Source organism: Phlebotomus argentipes, unplaced genomic scaffold (genome assembly GCF_947086385.1).
Source record: "Phlebotomus argentipes unplaced genomic scaffold, Phlebotomus argentipes genome assembly contig_15, whole genome shotgun sequence".
NCBI lineage: Eukaryota > Metazoa > Arthropoda > Insecta > Diptera > Psychodidae > Phlebotomus > Phlebotomus argentipes.
Genome location: NW_026776181.1, coordinates 2,239,449 through 2,252,979, shown reverse-complemented (window position 1 = coordinate 2,252,979; position 13,531 = coordinate 2,239,449). Strand labels below are relative to the sequence as shown.

The 13,531-nt window shown below is 42.3% G+C and overlaps 2 protein-coding genes across 3 annotated transcripts in view; both read left to right on the top strand.

Annotated features, from left to right (window-relative positions):
* Positions 1-4,962: 4,962 nt before the first annotated feature.
* Positions 4,963-8,358, top strand: LOC132262919 (lysosome-associated membrane glycoprotein 1-like). Its single transcript, XM_059762412.1, has 4 exons — positions 4,963-5,189; positions 5,675-6,019; positions 7,443-7,658; positions 7,731-8,358. Exons 1-4 carry the CDS (start codon positions 5,147-5,149, stop codon positions 8,072-8,074), a joined length of 948 nt encoding a protein of 315 aa, XP_059618395.1. The 5' UTR covers positions 4,963-5,146; the 3' UTR covers positions 8,075-8,358.
* A 341-nt stretch (positions 8,359-8,699) lies between these two features.
* Positions 8,700-13,531, top strand: part of LOC132262916 (uncharacterized) — a 30,129-nt gene continuing 25,297 nt past the window's right edge. Inside the window, exon 1 of one of the 2 annotated variants that reach the window (XM_059762409.1) lies at positions 8,700-9,577. In XM_059762409.1, coding sequence (XP_059618392.1) covers positions 9,502-9,577 — 76 coding nt within the window. In that variant the 5' untranslated portion in view covers positions 8,700-9,501. The remainder of the gene's footprint in view (positions 9,578-13,531) is intronic. The other variant, XM_059762408.1, reaches the window with a different exon arrangement.

The following is a 13,531-nucleotide window of genomic DNA, read 5'->3' as shown; positions in this document are numbered from 1 at the left end:
GAAAATCCTACTCGTTCTCTCACTCTCCGGAACTCCCTTGCTGGAAAATTAAATGGCAAGATTCCATACACCTCTTCGTGTATCGTGGGAGCATTTGTTGCTCGCCTTGCCATCATTTAATATTTTTTTTCGTCTTCCTCATCGTGAGTGGATTTCGCTGCCTCGGAGAATTTATATGGAATCACTGAGCTGTAAAATAATACGCTCTCGAAGACAATATTTCTGGCGAACTTCCGTCCGCACAAAAGGTGTAGGAGGGAGCCTTCGAGGGGGGAGTGTCAGGTGTTTTAAGGCCACATTACCAGTAAATTGTGCCATGGTACGTGCAATGGGAAGCTCAATCATATAATTTTGCTCTTTTTCAATTTCACTCACATTCACCCAGGCTCTCATTCATAAATACCAAAATTGGGGAGTATAAAAGAGAAAATTCAGCCCATCAGAATTCTCTGTGTGGTCAATTTTCCATTTGGGGCTGGGTCGGTATTTTTATGAGCGAAGGATGCTTCAGAGCCGAAGCGAAAGGGTGGGAAAAAGCTTCGTAATTGTATCACACACATACATCAGAAGCATAAAAGCTCCATGATCACGTTAGCAGTGTTTGAGAGCATCGGAAGGAATGAGTATTTGAATGCGATTTTCGTCTTGTCGAACTTTCCACACCGTGCCTCTTCCCCATTCAACTCTTCTACGTTCCGTGACACTTTCATCTTTTTCCGCAATTCACGATACATCTCAAGGAGAGCGACATCCTCGCAGAATTTCAAACAGGAATCACGGAAAAAGTGCACGAGACAACAAAATCTCAATCACTTTGAAAGCGGGTTGTTTTTAAAGTGTGCTTCCAAGAGAGTTCTTTGTAGATTCTACAAGGAGAGAAATATAACCATTTTGTATTGAAGATGCTGAAGAAATGCACAAGTTTGTCGGCTCAACGAACCAACATACTTCGCAATTTCACACCAAAGTAGAAATGTTTTCCGTAGATGTGAAAGTTTTGGGGTTAATCTCCTGTAGTTTGCCATATCTTCAAATGTTTGCGACAGTTCATCAGAAATCCAATAAAGTCGGAGGAAATTTCCAGATAATACGATTTCGAGCCTTTAACATGTATTTTATACGTGAGAATTAGATTAAATATAGACGTAATTACTCGATTTCGGTCACTCGAAGCTGCTTTAAACGACCAGAGTGATATTTTATAGCCCTAAGTTCAATTTCCGTCCCTCGAGAGTCGCTTGGTGACAAAGACACCGTCTTAATACTTATCAACCATATCGACAATCCCAGAAGACTTTAAGTGGCAAAATTTCCTTTCAAACGCCCCAAAAGCCCTTGGGTGTATCCATAAAGCGAGTGTGGGAGTTGTAAGACGCTTCGCTCAAATACTGATGACTCAAGAATGTGAATGGAATCATGTCGAAAAGCTGCATCATTCGGCATTTCTCCTTCCAATGCTGAGAAGATTCAGTGCTGAAGGAAAGACATTTTAAATAAGAGTAAAATAAAAATGCTTCGTAAGTTGGAAAAGTGTGTCTGGTCATCATTATTCTTGTACGACGAGAGCAAGAAAAGGGATGTCGCCTTACCCTGTGAATGACACACATTTGAGAGTTCAAAATTTGGCTCATTCTGTGAACAATCGAAAATCTAAAATGTCCCGAAGTCGAGTAAAACGTGTCCAGGGAGGCTTTTTACAGAAAATATGATTTAACATATATGAAGGCAAAAATCTGTCGGATAATGTCAATATGTATCATGATATATTGATTTATTGTAGAATATAGAAATTGCATAAAGATTAAAATGGTGCGGAGAAGTTGAACTGAATTCAAATTTAATGCTGACCTCAGAGATTTTCCTTCACTTAAGTTCAGCTTCAAAGTGAGTTTGCAATAGTCCGAATTGGCCACAGTCCGTGAGCTTAACCACGAGTTTTGGTTTACTTTTTTTCCTCAGCACTCTTGCGTGACTTTCCAGCAACCGGGATTTTCAGTGGGTTGACAAAAATGCAAATATCAGATAAACCTTTCTGCCAAAAACTCATGGCGTGAGGCTTTGGGATTTTTTGTGGGATCGAGCATAAGGAAGACTCTTGATTCCATTCAAATTCATTTCTTCTTCCCCAAAACAGGCCCCACTTTCCACCCCTTTCTCACCCTCGCCGTTGAGTGGAATGGGCGCTTGAATGCGAGAAACTTTTCATGTTTCACTGGCGCGTTTGTGCTGTTTACAACTTTTCAAGTTTATTCAGATAACCCGTGCACTCACACCATCGCCGTGTGGCACAATAAAATCTCCACGAGCATAAGATATAAAGCCGAGGATGTATTTCCTGACATAATTCGTATTATTGCGCTTGTGAGATTTATTTCCATCTTGGAGCACCTCGTCTTATGCAAATAATGAATAAAGCTCTCCACATCACCAAAGCAATGCTAAAGACTACAAGATTATACAACATTTTCCATAAATGTGCCACAATTTTCTCCGACATGCGAGTGGGATCTCTTCATTATGCCATTTCTCAGCTTCTCTCAGGCGCATTCCTTCATTTAAACTTTCCATTCCTCACACCATCTTCACAACAATAATTATATGTACACAAACTTCCTCAGGAAGCAAATTCCCCAAATCCAACAGCCAGTGTTAATCCAACATTCTCCAATGCCATAAATCACTTATTGAAATAACGATAAAGACAATTGATTGGCAAGAAGTTTTCCACCCTAATTGGAATCTGCTTCAGGGTGCGTTCGGATTTCTCCAATTGCTTCTGCATTTGCCTAGAAATCGCGACGAAACTCAATGATTTCGGGGGTAAAAAACACCCAATATAGAATATAGAATCAATACGGATTTATTTTTTAAGTTTGACATGTTGAAATATTTACAGAATTAATCTTTTATTTCTAAATGAAGCATGAAATTTTTTCATGTCGTGTTCAAGTGGAAGAGAGAAAAAATGTCCAATTTGCAGTACTCAATATTCACATTATTATTTCCGATTTCCAATATAAAATATAGCTATATTTTTAATGGATTACAACATCACCGCGCTATAATTCGTATTAAAACCACTTTAATGAGAGTATCAAATGATTTTAACTCACTATATCGCCAAATCAGAGTGATTTCCACATAATTCAATTAATTCCACTCGGTCATTGAAAATTTCCTGTAATTTCGCAATTGGGTATTTTAATTGAGTTTCCCAGTCTTTTCTCCTCTATATTCTCTGACATGCCATTCGAGGTGTACAAATAATGCGAAAGCATATATTTCACATTGAAAAATTGATGAAAAAAGCCATGTCGAAGAGGAAAAGCTGAAAATAGATTGGGAGAAAAAAAGAATTGTAGGTAAAAAAAATAAATTAAATTTTTCCCTTTCTTTGATTCTGCCGAAAAAAACTCCCCTCTTCTCGTCATCTTTTGATACCCTTTGAATGATATGCGAAGCGAGGAAGTAGATTTGCGGATGCAAAGAAGCTCGAGCGAAATTGGAAGGAAGCACAATAAGTTTTGGTGGGAGGAGAAAAGTGAATTTCTTAATTTCAGTCCATGATTTTGTGTTTGGCAAATTAAATTTCGCTCAAATGCAATATTATCCGTTCTTCGTCGCGCATTTCTTCATTTCTGTGGAGCGAGGAATTCTTTTTGGATTTCCATACAGTTTCATCATGACTATCAACAGTCCAATTTTTCTCTCATCACCTCATCGAAAACGCTCTTTGAGACGTCATTCGCTTTTATTATTTCAATTGAAAATTCTTTGTCGCATCTTCACGATGTTACAATTCTTATATTGAATAGCTGTGCATAAAATAAATCTCTCCTCAAATTGATGCGTATTTCTCCATCAATTCATGTAATATTTATTTCACTTCCAATCCAATTGGAGACGTAAAGTTTTCCACCCAAGAAAACGGAAAAATACTACAATAGAATTCAGAAATATGTCCATATTTATTTATGATTCGACGAATTTCTCTGCGGAGTTTGACTTATTCATGCTGCTGAATTTTCTCAAGCTCAATTCCATAGAAATGATTAATTTATAATTGAAAAAATACGGCTATCTCCCTCTCAAATTATAATACTTTTCTCGTTTCACTCAAATATTTATCAATAGAGCAGTTTTTTCCCTGTCCCAAATCCATCATGATAAAATTTAGTAATGCAATAAAATGTTGAAATTTAATTTTTCTCATGAAACTTCCCAAAGAATGGTGAAAATTATCTTCAAATGAAGTCATTAATTATGGATAATTCGACAAGAATAGCTGAGTTAGGGGGAGGGGGAGGCTGTTTTCAAAGTTTAATGCCAATCAGTGACAGAAGAGGAATGAATTGAAAATCTCGTCATTGGGACAAGTTAATAAAATCCCCAAGAGAATGTTGAGAAACTTCGCTCCCCTCATCAAACATTTATCCCACATTGTTTGTCGCAAGTGTTTAAGAACACGACATTAGAAATTTATCCTTGTACAATCTTCCGCTCAGGGTGCGAGGCGAGGAGGTGTAAAAATTGATCCGTCCTGGTGGAGGATAAGAGATGGAGAACATAATCTTTCCATTCTTTATTCAATCATTAATTACTCGCCCATCTCTTGCACGCACCTTCGTCGGATGGGGAAAATTTCTCTTTTTCCACTCAGGTGAAAAAATTAATTAGAGACAAAATATCTATAGACTTTCCCAACGCGTGTGCGTGGGAATTAATACGATTCTTCCTCTTCTCACCATCCATCTTCAGATTATTAATCAGAGAATAACGCAAGTGATCACTTACCTACCGCAAAAAGCTTTCGCGGTGATTTTCCTGCGCTGAGCAATTACTTTTCATTGATTTTTCCTCACTGTGCGAAAAGAAGCAAATTCGTTGAGTGCTATTTTCATTCAAAACCATATTTCGTCATTTTTAGTACACGCAATTGGCAGCCATGCGTGGATCTGAAGGTTCCTCTGGCGGAAAAGCAATCAATCTCCATTGTACGGCAACTGCGGGAGGATTTTCCTTTCGACACAAAGAAGCGACAAATTGTGTGATTTTGCGTGATTTCAGTGCTCAGAGGCGAAAGTCCGCGAGGCAAGCAAGTCCCCTAAGTGATTAACATTGTGATACATCGTCCGCCCAGGGAGAAATGGCGCTGAAGACGTTTGCTCTGCTGCTTCTGGTAGCGCTCGGTGAGTTTTCACAGCAATGGTGGCCGAATTCCTCACTATTTTTCCACTGTCCAATCACACGGGAAGACGGGGGGCTGTCGCACTGATAAGGCAACAGCCCGAGGGAGCGCATCAGTGGCATCCATACACAATCTGACGCATTCATGCGGTTTTATTGATTTTCTCTCGACTGCAGTTGGGCGAGTTCTAAAAATCGCACTTTCTCGCCTTTCGATGTGAGAAATTTCAATGGAAAAACATCCATAATTGCGACGCAAATGACGCAAATTCCTCCTTGACGAGTCATTTTTGTTGGTCTGTCTGCTTTTTGTGTTCTCAGCAAATCTGCTTGTGACTGTTTGGGGAATTTCTCTGCCAGAATACGCTCTGATAAAGAACAAAGGCGAACGAGAGAAAAGTCTTCCGGGCGAGAGTTGAATTTACATTTTTGCACACACAGCTTGCTGTGATGAAATTCAATATGTGATAGATAACGCTCTTTGCAGCCGCCCAGAAAATCCAAGCCGCGAGCGATACGGAAGCCTTGCCAGTGATTCCGGACAGCAGCACGAGCACCACGACTCCCCCGCCAGAGACAACAACGCCGACAACCACGGAATCCACCTCGACCACCACGGAATCCTCCACCAGCTCATCTACCACCACTTCCACCACCACCACGACTGAGCCGCCGACGACCACCACGGCCGCCCCGCCGCCGCCCACGCCGCAGCCGGGCCCCGTGCCGGCGCCGGACATGGGCAAGTGGCAATTCAAGAACGCCACCACCAATCACACGTGCATCCTCGTGCAGATGGCCGTGCAGCTGAACGTCTCCTACGTGCTGACAGGTGAGATAGCAGGACTGCGCTTCTGGGTTTGCCCAGAACTCAGCGGAATCGCCCCTGGTTTTCCCGCTTCGTGAAGCAGTCTGGAAATTTCCACTGCATTTCTGCGAAAGCAGAGAACTTGAGCAACATTTCAATGGAAAGCCTATTGATTGCTTGAGATGTTCTTGAGAGTTGAGAGTCAAACAGACTGTGGATTTGGCTTAAGCCAAATCAGAACTCTGAACAAGGCTTAGATAGTAGTTCGCCACAAACCGATGCACTTGAGAATGCATTCAAACTAAATCTTTGAATTTGGGTGAAAAATTGTCCGAAATTCAGCTTTTTTCAATAAAGCAGCAAATGGCTATTATTTTCACGTTACTTTGATTATGATTTAGCATTGAAAATGTCACAATTAAAAAACCATTAAGTGGAAATAGATTTTAGACTCGTTTGGAGTCTGAATTTTTGCTAGAAAAATAAACAAGCTATAAATCGCCTCATGGCTTAATCAATAAGTTATGTGAAACGTTTTAGAAAATCTTCAATTCTCTATAAATCCGAAGCCTATTTTTACGCTTTTTACGAATTCTTATCACTCAGACGAGCTTCTGTGTCTGAAACTTATCGCTGCACTTGTCTAGTAGACTGAAAATTGTTAACTCTATCTTGACTACTGAGAATGTTTCAAAGGAAATTGCCTCAATTCACTTTGGAAGTGGCAGAGAAAGTTTGAAACCTTGCAATTATGACTTAACACGAAGAGAGAGAGTGCAAGTGCATTCTATTTCCTCCAGAACCTCTCAATAATTGCCATCTAAATTGGTATTTTCTCACTTGATCTTTTTCCTTCACATAATTTATCTCGCGATTGTTGAAATGCAGAAAAGGCAGTTTTTCGATGAGTCACCTTCGGAGTGAGAAGGTCTATTTTAGACTCGAATGTCACATGATTGCCATTGCCAGATTATCTCCACTATTGCTGAGAAATTTTTATTTAAATTCCCACTCTTGATACGGCAGAGAGCGAATTCAACAAAGAAAAAATATCACAGCGAGTTGATAAGTGAATAAAGGAGAAAAATTGAGCATCTCGCTGGCAATCACGCGACGAATGGCAGAGGAAGAGAAGTGAATTCCAGGCTGACTTAATTGAAAATGTTATCCTCCAGAGAGTGATAAATTGATGAATAATTAATGCACTGTTATCAGAAGTCGTCAGCCAAACACTGTGAGAAATGTTTGATGAATTATTTGCTGACTCTTTGCGAATGAACACACAAAAAAAACTAACGAGTGTGAGGCAATAAAAAAAAACACTTTGCAATACTCGATGTTATGAAGTGCCTTTTATCGATTGACCACGTGAAATGTAGTCTCGCTTTGACCTCTGGAAGCTTCCCTTGGAGTTGTGGCTGTTACTCAATGCGTCATTCTTTCGCAGATAACAACACGCGGAAGATTCTGTACAATTTGCCAGCCAACGACACGACAGTTGCTTCTGGATTCTGCGATGGCGAGAAGAATGTTCTGCAGTTGGTGTGGAAGAAGTACAGCACGGTGAAGCTCACGTTCAGCGTGAATAACACGGTCAAGGAGTACGAGCTCACGGAGCTGCGATTTGATCTCAATGCCTCTGACATCTTCCCGGGCGCTAAAGGTGTGTTTGCGTGTGTATATCTGATCTCTCGCAGATTGTGTGCTGACGCTTTTCTTCTCTTCCCCTCGACAGCTAATCAGTCGCTGACGTTGGTGCACAAGAAGCATGAATTCATCACGCCGCTCACGATGTCGTACCACTGCACGCGCGCCCAGGCGCTCAATCTCACGTCGGCCGAGGCCAGCGACGAGGTGACGGTGCTGGGTCAAGCTCTGGTGTCGCGTCTGCAGCTGGAGGCCTTCCACACGCGCGACTCGGACGCATTCTCCACCGCCAAAGATTGCGATGCCATCGACACGCCAGACATTGTGCCAATCGCGGTTGGATGCGCCCTCGCCGGGCTCGTGGTCATCGTCCTGATCGCCTATCTGGTGGGCAGGCGCAGGGCTCAGGCGCGCGGATACCTGAGCATGTAAGCGGCCGGAAGAGAGAGAGAGACAGTGAGAGAGCAGCGAGGAGAATAGTCCACCCGTCATTTAATTCCCGAATTCCTTCACAAGAATTGGTTTTATTTCAACTGCGAGATATGCGTGTTTTCCTCTGTCAATTTTAACAGACACCGCGAGGTGAAAGAAGAGCGATAAATTTAGTATTCCTCATGAGTGATTGGCCCACAAGATTGGATGCTGTAGCGAGCGAAGCCGAGAGACTAGCTGTAGATTTTTTAAAAAGTCAATAAATTGGTTGAGATTGAGAGAAATGCACTGTTTCATTAGAATCTTCACAGAATTTGAATTTACAAGTGTTTGAATGAAAGAGATTCAGCGGGAAAGTGCAATGAAAAACGCCCAAACTTTCCGAATTAACGTCCGGAAAGTGCCAACAGCGCCAATAGTGGTGATCACTGGAAGCCCAATTTGAAATGAATTCAATATCATTTTGCTGCCACAATAGGGCGTGATTTGACAAAATTGGACGCCAAAGAATCTTTTTTCTGCATTTTCTCCCCAATAATTGCGCCGACACTGCAAATTTCCACTCATTATGCCAACTTGCGCGTGCAATTCCGCCAGAGGCGCCACGAGCGAGGCGTATAACGGAGTCTTCTTCTTCTTCGTGCGTAAGTCGTGGCTTAGAGTGGAAAACGCCAAAAGCGTTGCGCGAAAAAGGGAAAATCCGTGATAATTAAAGTAAAAAAGTCTTATCACACTGCAAAAGGGGATAAAAGTGAGTGCGTTGAGTGGTGTCCCAAGCGCTAAATGCATCCATTTCGGTACAATTAGTGCTGGTGTGTTGATTGTGGCCAGAGGGGTCGCCCCGAAAAGTTATCCCGAGAGAAAGAGAGAAAAATGATTGTCTCGTGATCCCGAACACTCTGTGCAAAGGCAGTGAAAAATTCGCCATTTTGTGTTCTTGTTTTTTAAATAACATACAAATTGTTGGGTTTTTCGTTGGTTCGTCGCTTCTTTTTTGGCCTCTTTTCATCACCCTCATTTCACACACCGTGCTTATCAACCCCCTCGGCGAGCGGGCGACACGGCAAAGGGGGAGCGCGAGCGGATATCACACACCATCCTCCCAGGCGCCACACCATTGGGCCAGCAGAGTTGCGAGAGTGACCGTCACGCGGGTCCGTAGTGATTCTCTCAGGGCGATTTGGGGGTGCCTGTGACCGCGGATGCACCCCACCGGACGTGCCAGCTGAGCGACTGCGTGGAGCACCCCAGGGGCCGCCAGAGGCCAAGGCGACACGGGGCCAGAGCCTCCAACAGTGACACGAGCGACGCCCACGGCCCGCCGAGGCGACGAGTGGACACCCCGTGGGCTCCCCAGACGGCCCACCCTCGCCACCACCCCCGCCCGTCACTGCATCAACACGGAATAAATTGGGTCAATAATCAAGATGGAGCACCACAAACTGATTCCATTTCTGCGATATTCACTGGCACTTTTGCTATTTTTAGCGATTTCGGCACAAGGTATGTTGATAGTAAAGCTCATATTTATTATGTCTGATCTCCTGGCCATCTCCACTTCCTCCCCGTGCGCGCCCGTGACGCACCCAAGGCGCTGCCTTCCGGCAGTGCCGCGCTCCCTCCCCGCCCGTCCGGCGTGCGCGCGGGCTCAAGCCCGACCCGCGTGAGCGTGCTGTGAGTGAGGTGTGACTGTGCCGTGTCCCTTTTCGCCACAATGCGAGACAACTATCATCGTCATTATCATCAATTATTAGGTTACGTAATTCGCGTTGGCATTGAATGCACCAGTGTTTGTCAAGTTAACTCGGACTTGTGCGCCTCCGCGCCGCCGTGCACGTGCCACTGGGGCTCCACGGGCTCCCCGAGATGTTTGTTGCAATGGTAAATTGCCATAATATTCCTTATCGGCCTCCAATTGTCTGTGCTTTATCATCTCTACTGTCCATAAAAAAATGGTTTGGGAAAGTCAGGGAAGTGACTCGTTGTTTGCCAGGCAATTAAGCCACAAAACCTGAGCCTCTAGTGTTGAATTCACAAGTCGTCTTGAATGAATTTGCAATCCAGGGATTTTTCTCAGGGTCATTTAGTGAATTGCAGGACATAAAATCACTCCCACTGCAATTTCCAAATGACTTTCGAGCGCCTAATCAATATTGTTCTAAAAGGTGGAAATTTGAAGATACAATCTCTGGCATTAGAGCATTTCGTTGGAGATATTATTTTCAGATAATTGAATTTTTCAACAAACAGGCAAAGCTAAAAGGAAAACTAATGAGTCGAAATATCTCTCTGGATCTTGATACTATCGAGCATATAAACATAATTTCTGTGGAAATTAGGTATAAGTCTGTTAAGGCACACATTGCTGTCCATATTGACAATTGCATGTCAAAATATTGCTACTCGTTAATGCCTTGATCACGCTGATGGATCATTTTTCACGAAATGCCGCTCGCATTAATCCCGAGATTGTTCTCTATATAGGCGCGATGTGTGTGAACATATGTGAGGGGAAATGCTGCTGAATGACTTCGGGTTAGGCGAAGGAGTGCGTGCGGGAAAGAGCGGGCAGATGATGAGAGTTTATTCAATGGACTCTGGCTTTGTGAGATGAGAAACAATTAGGAATTAGCGTGGATTGGCATTTTGTGTGTGAATTTACTCTTTAAAAATAGTTTCTCAAAAATAGTTTTTGATTTCAAACTCTCACTTCTCTCGCACTCTCTGTCGATATGATTTGAAACAATACGCGCAAGGCTCTCGGACCCACTCCATTCCGCTTTATGGGGTGATTAGAGTGGCTGTGAGTCACTCTGGGCTTCTGGGATGATGCTTCACCCGCTCTTCCACGCTTCTGTCGGGCGGGGGGAGGATGTGGAAAAGTTCAGCTGAAAGAGAAAGAGAGAGAGAGAGAGAGAGTCTTGGGCGAGTGTGTGGGGTTGGATGGAAGTGGGCCAAGTGAATATTTGCAAAATGTTGCGATATATGAAAAGGGTTTGGCCTGATACTGACTCTTTGGGGTTCGATTGGTGATTTGTGACTGCGAGGGGATGTTTTCCTGCGCGCGGAACAAGGGTAGATCTCAAGATTTCTCCCGAGAATCACTCTGTCGATCGTGCTAATGTGTATTTCGCAAACAATGTGTACAATATTAATTGTCTCGTGTCAGTTTAATTCCGCCTTCGCTGCAGTTTCACGATGTTATTAAATGTTGACTGAGGTTTGCCAGGATAATGTAGCAATGGAGTGTTATTTATTCAAAATTGTCTCGAATGAGCACAGCGAGTCGCTTCTTCGGATATATACATATATAAATTTCTTTTCAACCACCACACAACACAGTGTTCTCTCTCTCATTCGCCAGGCCATTGTACATTCGGGGTGGGAATTAAATTGAACAGGAGATTCAATTTTCATGGCATTTTAAAATAGATATTGCCACATGAATGTGTATGGATGCTTCTTCAACTATTTTTGGGTTTGATGTTGCCCTATCCTCCGCGCCGTGAATGTGTGTACCTAACACTGTCGGAAAAGGCAGAGAGAGAGTGACGAGAGAAATTGGTGGTTGTTTCTTTCAAATTGACCGATACTTTCTGGCAAAATCTGGCTAGATCAAGAGAGAGAGAGAGAGAGTAGAGAGAAGCAGTGGACAAATTCTGTGCAGGTTTCACCTCTTTTGCACGAGGTCAATGTGAAATATAACGTCACAAGTTTATTCTTTTATTATTAGCCAATCGAGTGAGTCCGCAATGTTGAATGCTCCGTATTTTCCTTTCATTTTCTTTCTTCTTCCTCTCGTCTCTTATTTTTCTCTCTACACTATGGCCTTCCCTCCTGGCTTCAATTTAGTGGTATTTTCTTTTTTTTCTGTTGCTAAACTGTGTGTGCGCGCTCGTGTTGGTTGGGGGGAGAGGGGAAAATTGAACAATTAAAATTGTGCTATATCGTCTATCTCTGGCGCTATGTGGCGTGGTTATGTGTGGAAGTCACTTGTTCCTCCTTCATCTGGCGATGCTACAGAGTCTCTCTCCTGTCGTGCCATGGCTTGACTTACACTCGCTTGGGTTTACACTTTGGTTTTGGCTTGGGTGAGATGATGGGCAGGTTGCCAGGCATGTGAGAACATCACATACACATAAAATTCACCATTGGTCAAATTACTCTTCTGCACATATAGATTGGGAATTGGATTTATGCTATATTATGATGGACTGAAGAGACAGAGATAGTTGGAGTTTTCCCAGAATTTCTTTTTTCTCACGCAACGACAGAAGGAAAAATGATGATGATTTTTTAATGTGTGAGGAAATAAAAACTTAATATTGCATCCTTTTGAAGTTTAATTAAGACTCTTTTCAAAATCAAACACAATATCAGTGAAATTTTCGTGAGTATTTGCGAATTCCGATGGGTGGAAAAATACAACAAATTGCTTGGCATTAAAGTGTGAATTGATTTAAGGGAAGAATGCTTTTGGAAAAAAAATTTGGTGAGACATAAGAAGAGAGAGAGAATCCCTGACGTTCTTTTCTCATCTGAAATCTTTTGCACTCTCGCTCTCTTTTGCTCTCTCTCTCTCCCTGTCCGTGGCTGGCAAATGGATAACACTATTTTCACATTCTCTCTTGCTCTCCTTGTTCCGCTTTCCTCAACTGTTAATACAAACTACTAAAGCACATAAAACGCGGCTCGGCTGAGGTGGAAAATGTGGAGGAGGTGGTAAAGAAAAAAGAACTACATAATTTTCTTCCTTTCAGTTTGTTCTTGTTGAATATTTCACAAATATCTCCAATGTTTACCTTCATCGAAATCTCTCGTTCAGAGGCAAATTTTGTGGGTGTTTCGGCGCGAGTGGGGGTGGGAAGAAGGGAATAGGAAATGTGAGGCGAGAGTTGAGTCTTTTTTCGAAACACGACGGTGTGTAAGATGAGCGTGAAAAAAGTGCGAGATGTATGTTAGAAGACACAGAGAGAGAGAGGGAGAGAGAGAATTGAGGGAGTGAATTGTGAAAACGATTTAAAGAGTTACCAGACACTGAACACGCGGTGTCAATTAGATGAGCACCGAAAGGCCATCGCGGGTCTATATAAAATAAATATAAAATAACTTTTCACGTGCTAATGTTGAATTTTAGCTGCTGAACAATTTATTTTTCTTCCTCTTCACCCTCTAATTCGATTGTTTTTTTCATTCACACGATAGTCCTTCTCTCGCCGTCACATGTATGTAGTGTGGCTTTTTTTTTGAATGACATGAAAAATTAGACGAAGAAAAATCAATAGTGAGCTATAATGTAGGAAAAATAACTTGAGCATGTTAAGTTCTGTTTGCATTTCAATGGTAGAAAATTGTGTAATGAAAAGGAGAAAAGTTTTCTTTTTATTATATTGTAAATTCCCTTTTAATAGAAGAGCATGAATCTGAGAATGTGAAAATGATTTGAATAAGAGGATG